At 34.0% G+C, this 16,545-nt stretch overlaps 1 protein-coding gene across 2 annotated transcripts in view; it reads right to left on the bottom strand.

Moving 5' to 3' along the window:
• Nucleotides 1-16,161, bottom strand: part of LOC134229733 (cGMP-dependent protein kinase 1-like) — a 46,620-nt gene extending 30,459 nt beyond the window's left edge. The window contains exon 1 of one of the 2 annotated variants that reach the window (XM_062711517.1): nt 15,551-16,161. In XM_062711517.1, coding sequence (XP_062567501.1) covers nt 15,551-15,951 — 401 coding nt within the window. In that variant the 5' untranslated portion in view covers nt 15,952-16,161. Of the gene's footprint in view, nt 1-3,877; nt 4,192-15,550 lie in introns of those variants that run through there. The other variant, XM_062711519.1, reaches the window with a different exon arrangement.
• Nucleotides 16,162-16,545: the final 384 nt, after the last annotated feature.

Below are 16,545 nucleotides of genomic sequence, written 5' to 3'. Positions count from 1 at the left end.
ATTCAAATATTCCTGTTTTCTTTCAACCGAATGTTCCAATCTTATATCGTATCACCAGAAAATGTTTTTAGAAAACTTAACTTTATGTCGACACTTCTCTCGAGACGGGGAGAAAAACTTATAAAATTCCACTATGATAAGATGAAGCATGTGTATTGAGATTTTTTCGCACCCTGAACTGTGGAGGTACGATCCTACAAAAGGAGCCCACTTATCTGGAGAAAAAAGCCGCATGGAGGACAAAAATCGACATAAAGTGTTCTGGTGAATGATTTTCTCTTGGATTTTCGTACTTTTCTTATTTATTACGTTTGCGGGTTTCTGCCGCAGTGGCTGGAATGCGTACCCAGTGAACTCTGTAGAATCTGTGAGCCCTGATAGCGGTAGCGTCCTTGTCTGAAAACTTGTTTTCTGTGTAGACACGGGGTAAAAAAAAAGATGTCTAAATCATCAGACAAGGTTTACATGACTTTCTCTTGTCAGACTCGGAACCATACAGTAACACATTCAGTACGAGTTTTCTGCCCCTCATTTCTGTTGTTAACCACCATTAGGCACATAGAAGTCTTGAAAGTTAATTACCCAAATCATGCTTCTTATGGTTGCATCAACTATTCCTTTCTATGAATGAAATTAAGGAGTTGGGCTTCAGAAAACATTTGGAAATTTTACTTTTTTCTCCTACCAGGGGGGCACTTTCTTTGTGATTTATACTAAAAAGTATCATGAATTTTCAACATTAGTTAATATTTTTAGATCAAGCTGAATTGCCTAAAATGTAAGTACAGAAGTATAGGCTTTGTTTTAACTGTCTTTGCGAGACCTTCTATCGTATTTTTACGTTTTCGTGCTTTTAGCGTGTGGGGGCTTATGAAGTACTCCCTATCTTATAGTGTTTGCAAGTAATAAAAACATAAAAAGAAAATACAAAGTATGGTAACGGCCAAATTTGGCCCTTTATTTGATGTAAAAATCAAAACGGTAAAAATTGTTCAAACTTGTAGATAGGAGCTTTTAATGTTGCTTGTTTTAAAATCGACGATATTTGATTCAGCGTCTTTAGGGAGGCCCAAAGTGGGTGTATAGTTGGACGTTTGTATCGAATTTCCACAATTCATGGAATTTCATCAAATTTTGGATACTTTTTTAGCAAAAGTAAGAGCAAAGCTTGCCTATCAGAGATTATTATACACAAGTATCTGATACCATGTATGAAATATACATATAGCTGGTAGATAGACAAGCTTGTGCTCTGTGTTTTCTGAAAGAAAATAAGCTTTAAGATTCATAAAAATTTGCATAAAAATGAGAAAATTCAAAAATCAATATATTTTGTAACCTTCATGTGACTTTTGTGTACCCCAAAATCTAGAATCAAAATTACTAATTTTGTAAGAGGGATGAAAACACATTTCTAATGATGAACTGTTGCATCAGTCCTGGAGACCAAAAATCAGGGACCAAATTGGGTCCTTAACTTATCATGTCCTTTCTTTCTGAACTTGTGCATATGATTGTAGTCAGAATAATTGACTGGGAGTTGAAGAGGCACACTGCATAGTAATGAACTGAAACGACGCTAGATGGTGTGCAAAAAGAAGTCATCTAAATTAATGCTAGGTGGCGCACGAGTCTTTAATTTACGGAAATCCAAAAAGTCCGACTTTGATCTAAATATTAGATTGTTGATTAATTGATTATATGATGATTAACGCCCCTCTCGAGAATTTTACAGAAATATGGAGATGCCATCACTTGCTGGTGGAGATCTGCAAATTTTGCCCTATGCTCGGCACTTAGGGTCTATGAGCAGGGAGGGATCTTTTTCGTGCCAGCACCTACTGTGACAAGGGACCTCGGTTATACGGTCTCATCCGAAGGACCGTCTCCACGCCCCACAAGTGGGATTCGAACCCGCGACGTAAGAATCAACTCCTTACTTTGCGAACCTAGATCAGACACACTAACCACTGCGCCACGCAGGCGACAATATTAGATTGTAAATCATGTTCTCTAAAAACTTGTTCATTTTCATTAATCTTTTTATTTAAAATTTAAAAATACAAATATCGGTGAACAACATACATGTAAATGCATTTTAATTCATGAACTAGTGTTTAAATTGCATTTCAATGTGGCGATATCAATCTTTATTAGGCTATGAAGTTTTTTAATTAAACGTTTATGTTCTTTTTTTTGAATTTTTTTTATCATAATATATCTTTATGTGCTAGACGAATAAATCATCCAGTCACAAAACGAATAAAAAATAACCATTGGACCAGTTTGTACACATTCATACACTAGTATCAAGCAAAACATTTTTGTGAAGGTTATATCCAAAAGCATCTGCGGCTTCCAAATCTACCAACATTTGCTGTTCATGATGTTGTTTGCAAAACTAAGATGACAAAGAGGGAGAGGTATTATAGGGTCGAAATTGATTGATTTCCCACTTAAAAACAGTATATTTGCATTAGATTGCTCGGATTTATGCACGCCATCTAGCGTTACCGTTGGTTTTGCATTGGTGCAAAGGAATGCATTGAGAATGCAACTGCAATTGTCTGTTGAAATGGTTTGATATGTTTCTTTTTTAGTCTTTTTTACCTGTTTTGCATTATTACCCTTTGCGACTCTTATAGCGTTGCATTTTAAATTGGTTTCTGTCTCTTTTTCATCCCATTTGTAGATGATGTCTTCATGTGCAGGACGAGAGGTATTCCTTATAAATAATGTGTTACATAAAGTTTAAATCTATAAATTCTAACTGATCTCTTCAAAAAGACGTGATTAATAGAGACATGTTCTGTTGCCAGTAATGTATTAATGTTCGTCTTTCTACAGCATCTCGAATTCTGTGCCATTTTAAGGACATACACAAGGTACCTTTCCTACTGATAATTTTTCAAGATATTCTAAATTTAAACTTATAATACCATTACATATTCTTGGACAAAAATCAGCATGCGTTACCAGGGGTTTTGAAAAGATAAAATTATGAAATTGTTTGCATTATTCAAAGAAAAATATACAAAAATTACAAAACATAATTTCCAAATATTTTTCCACCAAAATTTGTTTTAGAAGAGGTGTACATGTACAAATCATTATAAAGAATTAAAAGTATTGCAAACTGGTCCTTCATTTAGTGGAACTCTTCAACTCCAGGGAAGAGCCCAATAAAGTCAAAACTATGTTGCGTATGACCTTAATACATGTATTATTCTATATTGCTGCTTGAAAAAGTAAAATGCTGCGAGAATTATGCATTCCTCGAGACATTTATCTTAAAATAAAGATTGGGATAAAAATGGGGAGATTATTGTAATAAACAGAAACGCAAAATTTAGTTGCTTTTTTATTACTAATAAACCAAACACTCAACTTATAACTTTAAGAAGCATATTCAAATTTTAAATTATACATACCATGCAGACCTTAATATAGTCGCCCGCGTGGCGCAGTGGTTGGAGCATATGCTCTAGAGTCGAGAAGTAAGGATTTAACCCTAACGCCGCGGGTTCGAATCCCACGGTGGGACGTGGAGACCGATCCTTCGGATGAGACCGTATAAACCGAGGTCCCGTGTTGCAGTAGGTGCTGGCACAAAAAAAATTCCCTCCCTGTTTAATGGCCCTAAGTGCCAAATATAGGACAAAATTTGCAGCTCTCCACATGAGAGAAAAATTCTCGAGAGGTACGTTAAACACTAGGCCCTATACAATCAATCAATCAATCCACAATAGAAACCTTAATATAAAATTACCACATGTGAAGGGTTGTGATCATTGAAGAAAATTTTCGTATTCATCTTTTGTGCACATCTTCATCAAACTACCCCAACCCTGAGAAAAACCATGTTGTTCTTACTTACGACTCTGGTTTGTCGACCCTCCTCAATGGGGTTCGCACATTGACGCCGTACTGTGAGGGTTCCGCAGAAATCGCACATCGTTTGTTTCGCTCCTTATACAAAGTTCCATTCTCCTGTGTTGGCTTTACAACAGCAGAATTTAACACTGCTTTACATTTTTCCAGTTCCATTTTAAGTTTCTCGATAAGTTCATCCTTTTCATCAAGTTCTGCTTCCAATTCGTCTATTAATTTATCTCTTTGGTTTAATTCCTCGATCTTATTCCGAAGAGCCAATTGAAGGTCTCGAAGAGTTCCCATCTCGCCCGGTTTTCAGGAGAAATCATATATTCAATATTGAAAGCAATTTTAGGTTGTTGTTCTAATTCAAAATTGATAATTTTTTTATCTGTAAAATGTCAAACTCTCACTATAAGTCATAAACCTTTTTAACGCTTACTTCCTTGCCGTCTTCATTTAGTTTCATCTTTGATAATAGCAGATAAGCTATCCAAACACGTTTTTCCTGCTGTGAAATATCCGCACTAGAATTTAATGGACTTTCTCTAATTCGTCAAGTGGCCAAAAATAAATTTTGTTAGTTCTTCCATCTGCACATTCCTTAATGAACAGCCCCCTTTGTCCCCATAATTGATGTATCAAAGACGATCTACTGTCCCATCGGTTCTAATGTCCACTCCAAGTGTTTATTCAGGTATAGACGCCATTTTTCCACAGAGAAGCCAAACGTTGATGACGTCACAGAAGTCATTCATTGCAAGCTCGTGTTCTGGTAGTACCTCTGACAAGCATAACATGGAACTTCTACGATAGCCATCTACCAAAGCTTTGTTCGTTAATCATCAGGAATTAGTAACAAACAATCTACTGCTGTCGAAACAAAAAAATCTACTTCATCTCCGACTTTATAGAAGAAAAATAGATGTTAGATAAAACGTCACAAATCAGTGTGATTTTAATTTAAGGTGAGTTTTCTCTGGAAAAAATGTTATCTTTATATTGTCTGTCAAATACTTTTGTCTGGATGTAATTATCATTGTTTGGAAACTGAAGATGTAAAATTGCTGAAATTCAACTCTTCCATGCTACAAGTAATTGATTCGATCTACAAATAATTTTCTTAGCTGGAAAAAGATTAAAATACGTAAGGAGATCAAAGAAAATTACCATAATTCTACTCCACAACCATTAGTTGTATATCATATCAGATAATAAGGTTAAAACTCGACAAAGATTTTGTTTCAATTAAGGCAGCTTGGAATGTTTCCACGCAAACAAATACCATTCTATTCGTTGCAGGTGAGTCGGCCAATTTAGCTGTTTATTAACAATGTATAATCCACTTGTAATAAACTCAAATTTATCACTGAACTAAGTGAAAACTTCATACAAACGAAATTTGTGTCCAAAGAAGTACACAATATATCTACATCCGAATTACTGATATCAAACAAGTATTCATGTCGAAAGTTGGAGGTAAAACTAGTCCTGGAACAGAGACAACGAATGGAAATGAATCGTGAAATACGAACTCATTATATGTACAGTACACACATGCAATTCTGTATTGTCAAAGGGGGTGTTTTTTTTCTTAATCAACTGGTAGTAACCAATGGAAGTAGATGTTCCACTTTAACTTACCAAAACTGTATCTAAGATCGAGTCAAAAACTGTTAAAGTGACACCCCTACAATTTCTTCATACTTTAGTATTAAAAGTTTGGTAAAGTTGGTAGTTTTTAGTGGCACTATAAGATTGTTATTTCATATTGATTGTTTTATTGGCAGTTCAGCGTGCTCAGTTTATTGTAGTTATTGGTTTTAAATATCACTTTAATGATGTTTAAGTATGTCATCTGTATAAAAAGAAACGTTGAATATGTTCTTAACTTAAGTTATTAGTTTAAGGTGGCACTACAAGAATGTTTAGCACAGGGGTATTGTCAGATTCAAATCGCACTATTGAATATCTTCAACTATTAAGATTTTAAATGAAATATAAGCGTTATTAGAGTCACGAGAATGGCACCATGTTTTTATGCCCCGGATGGAAAGATCCCGGGAGTATATTGTTTTTGCCCTGTCTGTCTTTCTGTCTGTTTGTCTGTTTTCTGTCTGTTGTTGAACAGTTGAAGCTAGGGCTTTCATACTTAATATATGTATTTATAGTGACAAGACTTTTCAGCTGGTATAAATATTTTTTACCTTGACTTTGACCAACTTTTTAGAAACTTTAACCTTGGTCATAACTTTTGAACAGTTAAAACTAGGGTTTTCATGTTTCAAAGGTATATTCCTTGTAATAAGACCTTCCTTTGGGTATCAAAACTTTTGACCTTTGGGCCATGACCTTTGGAGTTTGTCATGCATTTGAAAGAATTCAACCCTCACCATAAGCTGCCATACGGGGGTATCAGTGTTTCACAAACACATCTTGTTTTTTGTATATCTTTAAGCTTTTTGTATATCTTTAAATCTTTTACTAGCATTCTTAGTGGCACTATTATAATTCACTTTAATAGTGAAAAAGTTATTCATTTTGATGGTATTGTGAAAATGTTTTAGTCTACTTGTTTTACTCTTAGTTGCAAATGGCACTATTAAAATGTCTTTTTAAATTACTTGTTTATGTTCTATCAGAAAACTGTGTTTTTATATACTGGAGTATTACTGGATTCTAGTAATAACTTAAGATTGGTGTGGTGTGTCATTAAATAGCATTTCTTAAAATATTTTCTTAAATCATTTGTTAAGAATCTTTTGATTTTTGGTCTTAAGTGACACTACTTAGTGGATAAGAATGTATGCCATTTATTCAAGGTAAACTATATAAAGAGTGTTTCGGCATAAAAAAAAATATTTATATATAATGACACAACTTCAATGTTCCCGTGTACCATGCATATATACATTGTAGGTAATGTGGACTGTTTTGGTTCAGGACGTCGGTCGGCTACATTAATATAACGGAGGTGCTTTATAACGAAATCAGACTATATCTATACAACGTATATCTCTTTTATTTCAAAGCTCATAGTATAAAAAATCGGTTCTTCTGCAATATTTATATCCAACATATAAGTCGTAAGCTTTATCTTTCAGCAAAATAAATGCGAGGTTTTATACATTAAGATACTGAACATTTTGAGACATATTTTACGTTACCTATTTATAGAAATTATGATATATGATTGACAGACTAAAGGAAATGAAAACAGGAATGCATACAACAGATTAGCAGCCCTGACATCAGATGTCATAATTAATGCTAGCTGTGTTACACCTCCTATACCTAACACCTATACTGGTCATAATGACGGGTCTCGTTACAGTTACAATAGATTTTTTCCCCCTTCTTTCATTGACTATTCTGTCAAAGCTTGTAACGGGCATCGTGTGTGAAGTACCCTATTCTACGAAATTTTTCTACAGTTTCAAAGCTGAGATCTAGCTGCTTTTTTTATAAAGTGACGTAATAAAAAATATTGGCATTTGTTTGTAAATGAAGAAATAACTCTTTACCCACTTTGTAAACATTCTCCCAATACATTACCACTAAATGCATTACACGAAGAGCGTTACATTCAACTTGTCAGGCCTACCTATGACATTAAACACTATATGTCTTTCATTTTTGTTTTTATTTTTTCCACTCAAAACGTTTGATTGTAAAGTGCTTAGCAAAAATTAAAGAACTGCATGTAAAAGTGTGCATAAGAATGCACAAGAAACATATTGACGCAAGCGTCAAAAATCGGCCGCAAACCAATTAATTAATTCTTTCATATAATAAATTAGAAACTGAATTCTTATATTTATCTGTTAATTAATATATATCCCTGTGACATTAAACATTTGAATGCGACATCCCAGGATTTTCTTCAGTACATTGCTACATGTACAGTGTATTTAAGCAACCTACTCATAGCCCTCTGCGTCCCCGCACTCAGTAAGTTTAATTGGTACTATAAACGAACTCTGGCGGGAGTTTGATGTTAAAGTAGCTTTAACACTTAACCATTAAAACTAACGTTTAAACTTATCTAACTAGAGATAGTTTAACATTAAATAAAACGTAACAACTATGTGGGGCTCCTCGCTCGCTCAGAGGAAGTCGAAACCCCCAACTCCCTCTAGATCCGCCACTATATTTCTTCTCTATCTTGTTTTGGTGTGGGATGTGGCGGGAAAATACTTGGCATGTTGTAAAACGCGCTTTATCCTTGTCTGTTGAAGAAGAATCTCCTAATATTCTGTCTGATAATAAATTAAGATTAAGTCATATTTTTGAAAATTTTCCGTATTAAAAGTACATTGTATATTTATATTTACACGTCATTTTAAATCATATATACACCAAATCCTGTTGAAGTAGAGAAAGTAAAATTTGTTTAGACATTGTATATAACGCGGTCCTTGCTTTAGACTATGCCCAACATGTGTGCCTATTTCTCTGCACTTCAGTTACGACGGAGTTTGTCAGTCAGGATTGGATGAAACATTTAACCCATTATTCATAAAATTTTAATTTTGTGATTATTATGCGTTTTTATTTTACATTTAGACACTCTTTCTTAATATTCTATTACAAATACAAATACAAATACAAATACTTTATTGGCACAAACACAATTACAATAATTGGCAAAGGCCCACTGAACAACATTAAATAATGTTTACATATTTTTTCAAGAATTGTCAAGTAATTGACTTCTAAGATCAAAACAGTCTCTGATAAATTTAACAGTAACTTTCAAGACTTTTTGTATATTACTGTTTATACATAATTGTAGCATATATTTCTCATTGCTAAGATTAATATTTTTCTTTGTTATGTTATAAATATTACTAAAGAATGCGTTTCTTAGCTTAGAGTAAGAATTACAGTGAAAAAGAAAATGTATTTCATCCTCAATCACACCAGTATTACAAACATTACAATATCTTTCATTTCTTGATGTGGAAATATATCTACCACTTTCTATTGCAAGTTTATGTGCGCTTAGTCTAATTTTACTAAGAGAGGATCTCTCAGATCTTTTTTTGAGTAAATCAACATAAGGACTTCTTTTTCCTGAGTATACTTTCTTGAAGAGATCAAGTTTTTCTGAACCAAAGATTTTTGATGTTTGCTCTTGAGTGCACTGATCTATGATTCTTTGTTTAATGTTTGGTAAAAGGTGTTGGATGGAACCCGTATATTTTGTAATGTTAGAGAATCCAAGATTATCAAGAATAGAAAATAATTTCTTAGTCCAAGAATTACAGTTAATTGTGGATTGGTAAAGTTTAAAGGCCAAAGAATCAGAAGTTTTCAGGTGATTCCAATATTTGATACTTGAGAGGGAAATTTTGGACCAAAGTGGTAGTCTTTTAAGTTCTGCTAAACAACCAGCATTGGATGTTTTGCAGTGCACTCCAAGGATGTCTTTAATGAATTTTAAGTGAAAATTTTCAACATTTGAAATATCTTTGGATGAGAGATCCATCCCCATATTTCACTACAATAGAGAAGAACTGGAAGTACAATAGCATCAAAGAGTTTTTCTAAAAGTTTACATGGGTTATCAAATCCAATAATTCTTTTCATTTTAAAACATGCTTTTCTGGCCTTTTCAATAAGCACAGCTGTTGCTAAATTAAACTTCCTATTACATTTCATCATAATACCTAAATAACAGTATCTTGGTACAATTTGTATTGCATTACCATTAAAACTAAATTCATTTCCTTGAGGCTTGCCATTTGAATTAAATATCATAACTTTAGATTTATCTACATTAACTTGGAGTTTCCAATTTGAGCAATAGTTACTGAGAATATCAAGACTGGTTTGTAAACCGCTTTTGCTTTCTGAGAAGATTACAATATCATCAGCATATAACAGACAATTTACATGCATATTGTTTACTTGTACAGGATCACAATTTCCATTTTTTAAGTCATGGACAATACCATCAATAAAAACATTAAAAAGTGTGGGGCTTAAGACATCCCCTTGTTTGACACCACACTCAGAATTGAATACATCACTTAATCCATCAGAAAATTTGATTCTACTCATTGTATTACTATACATTGAAAATAAAATATTGAACATTTTTTGGGAAATATTACATTCAAGAAGTTTATAAAATAAACCTAATCTCCATACAGTGTCAAATGCTTTTCTAAGATCAATAAAAGCAGCATAAACCTTTTTGTTTTTGTAGTGGTCAATTATTGTTTTTATTGAGAATAAATGGTCTGATGTTCTACAATTTTCCTTGAAACCAATTTGGTTTTCACTTATCAGTGATGCAGAGTTTACAAATTCAAGTAGCCTAGTATGTATTATTCTGTTGAAAAGTTTTCCTAGATTTGAAGTAATTGATATACCTCGGTAGTTATTAGGATCGAGCCTATTACCCGACTTATACAGTAAAACTAAGTAGCTCTCATTCCAACTTTTTGGGAATATACCAGAATTAAGTATAAAGTTAAATAATTTTTCAAGAGGTTTCAGCATTACAGATCCCCCATTTTTTAACATTTCATTTGATATCATATCTATAGAAGAACTCTTTCCATTTTTCAGGGATTTAAGGGCATTCCTTATTTCAGCGACAGTAATTTCTGGTTCAAGGAAATGGTTATGATGTAGTTTTTCTTTCAAGACATGAAATTTATCTATTATACTTTTATGAAAATTATTGTGATTGTTGTCAGCTTTGTTAAGTTTCTTAAAAAACTGATAAAATTCCTCAGGGTGAACATCATGAGATGAAATTTGTCCAGTATTGATTTTATCTAATTTATTGAGTAATTTCCAGAATGACTTTGGATTTTTATTAATATTGTTGTTAATGTCATTACATATTGTGTTTCTGTAATTTTGCTCCTCAAATTTACATAATCTTCTGTATTTTGCCTTGTATGTATAGAACATTTTCCTATATTCTCCATTAAAAGGGTTCTTGTTTACAAGTTTACAAGTTTTTCATAATTTTTTACATGAATGTGAAATATTTTTTATTCAAATTGTTCTAACTCCGCAGAAACGCACGGCGACTTAAAACTTTCATATCATATAACCGACCGCCTCCTGGCGGCCGGTAATAACAACTCCTAGATCTTTGCTCATTGTCAAGTACGATCAGGATCTGATGCCAATCGCACCCTGTCGGGCCTTTCCGTCAGAAGTCGGGAAAACAAAGTCGTTTTTTCCACTAGTCGGAGAGGCCCGAGAGGCTGGGATTGGATCTGATGCAGGAATTTTCGGAACTGAAAGTGTCGATGGTCAGTCTCGCCCAAATTGTGGCTCATTGGTTTTTTTTTTTTAAATATTCCCTATAAAATCATGCAAAAGTCAGTTATTTTTATACTCAGTACAAGAACAGATCAAAAATATCGGTTCCTCACATATTTTTGATATTTCCCTTATCGTCTTCACAATTATTAGCACAAATTTTCATACTAGTAATCTTTTAGTTAAAAAAAAAATTGGCGTAAAATTCATGAAGGATACTTTCCTGTGTTGACCAATTTCCATAAATTTTCTAAAAGAATCTATAAGTATGGGCGTGGGATCATGATAAGCTAAATTCTTCTAGCTGATATATTCATTTGTATGGAAATTATGACATTGTACCTTTTTGTCGTTAAGTTATTTAAAAGTTTTTCCTTTCTCCCTGTACATTAATTGTACAGCTTTAAAAAATGTCGACTTTATCTTCCAGGGTTTATCCAGGAGCATACTTTCCTAGGGTGAATTATATGAACGTCAACTGCCTACAGTTGCACTGGCGGAAATTGTCTGGGGTTCGAACTTTGGGCCTTGATAACTATTTTGCAGTAATTCTCGACTGTTTATAAAATAGCACCTGATTTGTTTTTATCTTGACACCCTACTCCAAAGTTTTGCAAACAAGTATCAATATGTATCTTAGATTGTGCGATACAAACACTCGAGGTCTGGGTACGGTAGCGTTTTTGGTATGTTCCTATCACACACCATGGGGAGCCAATGTCACCTCAGAGCACGTGCAGACTCCCAGAACATGCAAGGAGAAACTCGTAACCTACATCAGGCATGTAATGTATTTATCTGCTCCAACGAACTCCAAAGGACGCCTTTTTGGAAATTGTAAAAAAAATATCCCTTAACTGGATTTAAGCCACTATCTGAGTGAACATACAAAATTATTAAATTAAATTATGCGTGCTTTATTCACCAAAATAATTTACCCTTGAGTTTTATGAAAGTAAAATGTTATAATATGAATTATTCATAAACTAAAATGACTTGCAATCCAAATTAAATACGCTTACACTACTAGACTATTTTTAAAGTCAATTTCTTCCTGATTTAACTACGACCTCTAGCGGCCAAGATATTTAACATCCATCAATTACTAGGATGCATTCCGAAAATTTGATGAACTCGTTATCAAATGCTTAATATCTAATCTCGAAATATTTTAACCTCTATACAAAGGAATGAAAACACGGTGTCAGGAGCACGACACAATTGTGCGCTAGTGATTGAGCACTCGCATTTTAATTCACGCACGGTTTGTGTTTTAGAGAACGATATGATATGAAGTACATGACAAGCATTCTCTAGAAGAAGATTTTTGCTTTAGAAGATGTTTGATGTATTTCCTAAACGTGACATACTCATACATCAGATTCTGATATTGTCGCAAAAGGTAAAATTACAATAAAACAATTCGTACCCAAAGAAAAAAATTAATTCCTGATTCACTTATCTCAAGACAGGTGTCTACCATAAAATGTTAAACGAATTGTAGCATAACTTTTCTTCAACTTTTTATTCACGTTATAAAATAATTAATATTTACATGTATTTGTTAAAAGAAGAAAAGTTAATTCCACAAGACATATCGCTGTAGAAGTTTTCATCATTTTATAGCCGATGTGTTCATTTACTTGAAAGGGATTCCTGGACGTTTTAATTTATGAAGGCGATCTCCTTGACGGTTTTGGCAGCATTCTGGATTTATCTCCTCTTGATTTATAGGAGGGCAATCCACCTTAACCCTTTTTTTCATTCAAACTTTTTCAAAGATTAATACAACAATCCTAGAATAACAGTAAGCCAGTTATAGAAATACTGGACTGATAACACTACTAATATTACTGAAAACAACATTATTGAAAACACCAAAATATTTGTCATTCTGTATAGAATCAGCCTCAGTATGTTTATACAGTTCTATATATATGAATTAGGTAAGATTTTAAAAGAGATGTGAATGTCTGAGAACGTAAATGGTCTGCTACAACAGAACTAGGAAATTAACCGACATAAAGCAGACCGTGTAATTTCCCCTCAAAAATTCTCATCTACACGTATGGTCATGATAAGAAACCATCATTGCACCAGTGCAATCCGATATTTGATGATCTTTCTATCATTTTTTTTTCAAATTGAATTTTAATTCATTTTCTCGAACTATAGCATGTATAGTGTGATAAATAAATACATAAATAATCTCCAATTTGTGCATAATTTAACATTTCTATTATCTCTCATTGATAAAGGGAAACATGATACACATCCCGAATCATATCCTTCTAGGGAATCATTGTATATCATTACACAAAGTCTGACAAAGCCTGGTCGTTTAAGGTCATTAGTGACATCCGCATGTTAAAGTGACATCAAATTTTCAACAAAAGACAAGAAAATAAAGTCTTCATTTAGCAAACTATCTCTAAATCATAGATTTGATTACTATCACAGCTGTAAGGATGTTATGTTTGGACTTCACAACTTTATAAACGAGATTCTATTGTTATATTTATTTAACTGAGGCAATAAATAAAAATAATTAAAAACATGAATTTTTATAAGTGTATCATAGAGTCCAATGGACTCTGGCATTGTCCAGTTTAAATTCCTATCCACTAAATCAAGACAGCTTTGAAGGTGAAGTTCTAAAAAAGGACGACCCTTGCTCCAAAGACAGATACCTCTTGGTACAGACAATAAGCCGCTGACCATCGGTATTGTATAGTGTTGGTATACGATGTATATTAACACAATGCCAATCCCCGTGGGTTGTTTTCATCAGATGGCACACATGCATAACTGGTTTAATGTCATTCAGATTGAATGGAGAGAAATTTCTTGAATGTAATAATGTTTAAGAAGGCATAAACTTGATAGTGAAAATAACCCATCAAAACTGAAATCGGATTACTGCAGATGGTGTCGTCTGCTGCACCGCTCGGCTGCACGAGAGCGCAGCTGTTATCTGCTGCTAGAAAGGCGAGTGTCAACAGCTTGTATAAATGTGTGTACATAAGTAATCAATCTACTGATAGCTTGTTAACTTAACGTTACAATGTTAGCTTACAATATTGTTTTACGATTTCCGTGTTTTCGTATGTACATATGACCTGTGATGAGGTCAAGTAAATAACTACTGAAGCGGATAACGTCGGGCTATCCTCTGCAAAAAACATGAAGGATGTTTCCGTAATCTGTTGATAGCTTATACATGTAACATGTAGAGTTGTTATTATTTTGTAATTTATACAAATGTAATTATTCTATTTTTTATTTATAGACTTAATTAATAAAAAATGAATTTATTCATATTTCTGCTTTATTTTTTGTTTTAAATTAGATACGGACCGGGGTCTTCTTTTGCCATGCATATAACAGTTGAGTAAAACAGTATTGCTCTCCTTGATTTCTATCTTTAGCTTCTCATTAACGACTTGATTTTCCTCAGGGGGACGTTAATGTCTAGCAAAAGACAACTTTATATCCACAAAAAGCTCGTGTTAGGTCACATTCACCAAAGTCTTATCTAACAAACACAATAATTATAATTACTTATTTAAAATCCAGATTAATTACACAGGTTACGAGGCATTACATTGTGATGTTACAAAATAACATACAGTCTATCAACAAAATTCCAGATAACCAACTTCTACACAGAAAAAATAGAATATCTCTAGGCTATTGGGTGATTTATCAAAATTTTCTCTCAAGTGTTAGGTAAATGTCCAATTGTAATTTAAATTCCCAAGGGGGTCGAGTTCATTTTATTGAAAGAGTTTACGAACCAATTTCAATATCAGAATATTGATTGCGTAACGGAAAACAGTTGTAAAAACATGTTCCACTACTTGATAAAAATAAATTAAATTGTAGGTTTAATTCAAATTAAGGACAGTGACAAATTGCTTCGAATCATGACCTTTTTATAAAAACATACGGCAGACAAGCTCGGTGCCCGGAGGCGCTGACTTGACACAGTTCCTGTCAGGCCGTTTGTTATAGATCGGCAGTGACCATTATTGAGCAGTTCAGGTTGTATAGGTACTTCATAGATCAAGCCATCTCCAATTGTATCCAGGACAAATTGGAAAATACCCATGTTATCTCATTCTCGTGGTATCTCTTTACGAACTAAATCTTATAATACTTTTATTAAATATACGATGTGTGAAGTTTTATTATCAAACATGATGTTTGCCGAGGGAATTAGAAGACATTCGTATATTAAGCCCAATCGTATCCTTTCATCGACAAAGAATCTCCTGCTTTGCAAGTTTACAGGAAATCCACAAAAAATCATAGCGTCTAACAGACTGACATATGTAAATAAAGTATATTGTCAATGAAATGGCATACGCTGTATTCTACAACCTACCTGTCAGTTTTGGAGTGTTTCTTGTTGCTGGTTTTTACTAGGTCCTTCAGACTGTGGGGCTCGGCTGAGATGCCCTGGGCCCTCTGTTTCCTGGGTCGGGCCGTGTGTTTCAGCGACTGAGGCAGCACGGACTGATACTTGTCCAGCTGACTCCTCAGCTGCTGTATAACTTCGTCCCGTTCCTGGATCTTCTTTTGGAGATCTTTGATTTTCTCGTCCTTGCTCCGGATCAGTCCCTGTAGCTCCTGTAGACTCCCCATCTTCACGTTATTATTATCCCTGTCATGATGCACGTGGTGGGACGGTCCAATCGGCCCGCGGGGGAGCTTATCATCCTCCAACACACGGGGAGATAGGTTCCCCTTGTTAAAATTTCTATTTTCGTCTGTTTTCACACTCATCAGAATAAAACTTGTAGATAGTGGAAAAAGATATTAAATTAACAAAGCTCCGCGAAGAGGGCAGAAAGATAAATCCCAGTGTATACACAAACTGTAAATTCCTTCCACAAAATAAACTCCATCACGTAAAATATATTATAAATCTTTTTTTCCGCTGCATGTTAACGCGTACACAGCTGATCGCATCTGGTCCTCTCTGTTGGAGTCAAGTTTTTTTACTTTGTCACATGACCTGTAGAGTTGTTCGTTATCAAGGGCAGGTAATATATCACCTGTATATATAGCCGCGAATTTTACCTGTACACACGATGCCAGGCCAGAAAATACTTGAGAGCTGATTAGATAATTACCTAGATCTCGTAGAGAAGACAGTACTTAATCGAAAACTACAAAGACCTTTTAATCTTTGATACCTTCATTTGGAATGTGTGACCAATTTCTGGAGGCGTCCAAGAAGTGCAAAGACTGTTTGCAAGAACTCACCAATGGTTTGAACCAAACGGCAGGCTTGATCCCTTCTATGATAAAAGTTTATGATGAGACAATTTTGTTTGTACGTAACGTATTTCAAGACTTTCCAAAGATTCTACACAG

The sequence above is a fragment of the Saccostrea cucullata genome, unplaced genomic scaffold (genome assembly GCF_032062105.1).
Source record: "Saccostrea cucullata isolate Sc308-1 unplaced genomic scaffold, CSIRO_AGI_Scuc_v1 ctg30, whole genome shotgun sequence".
Classification (NCBI taxonomy): Eukaryota; Metazoa; Mollusca; class Bivalvia; order Ostreida; family Ostreidae; genus Saccostrea; species Saccostrea cuccullata.
Note: the sequence above shows the minus strand (reverse complement) of the source record. Positions and strands in the feature narration are given on the sequence as shown.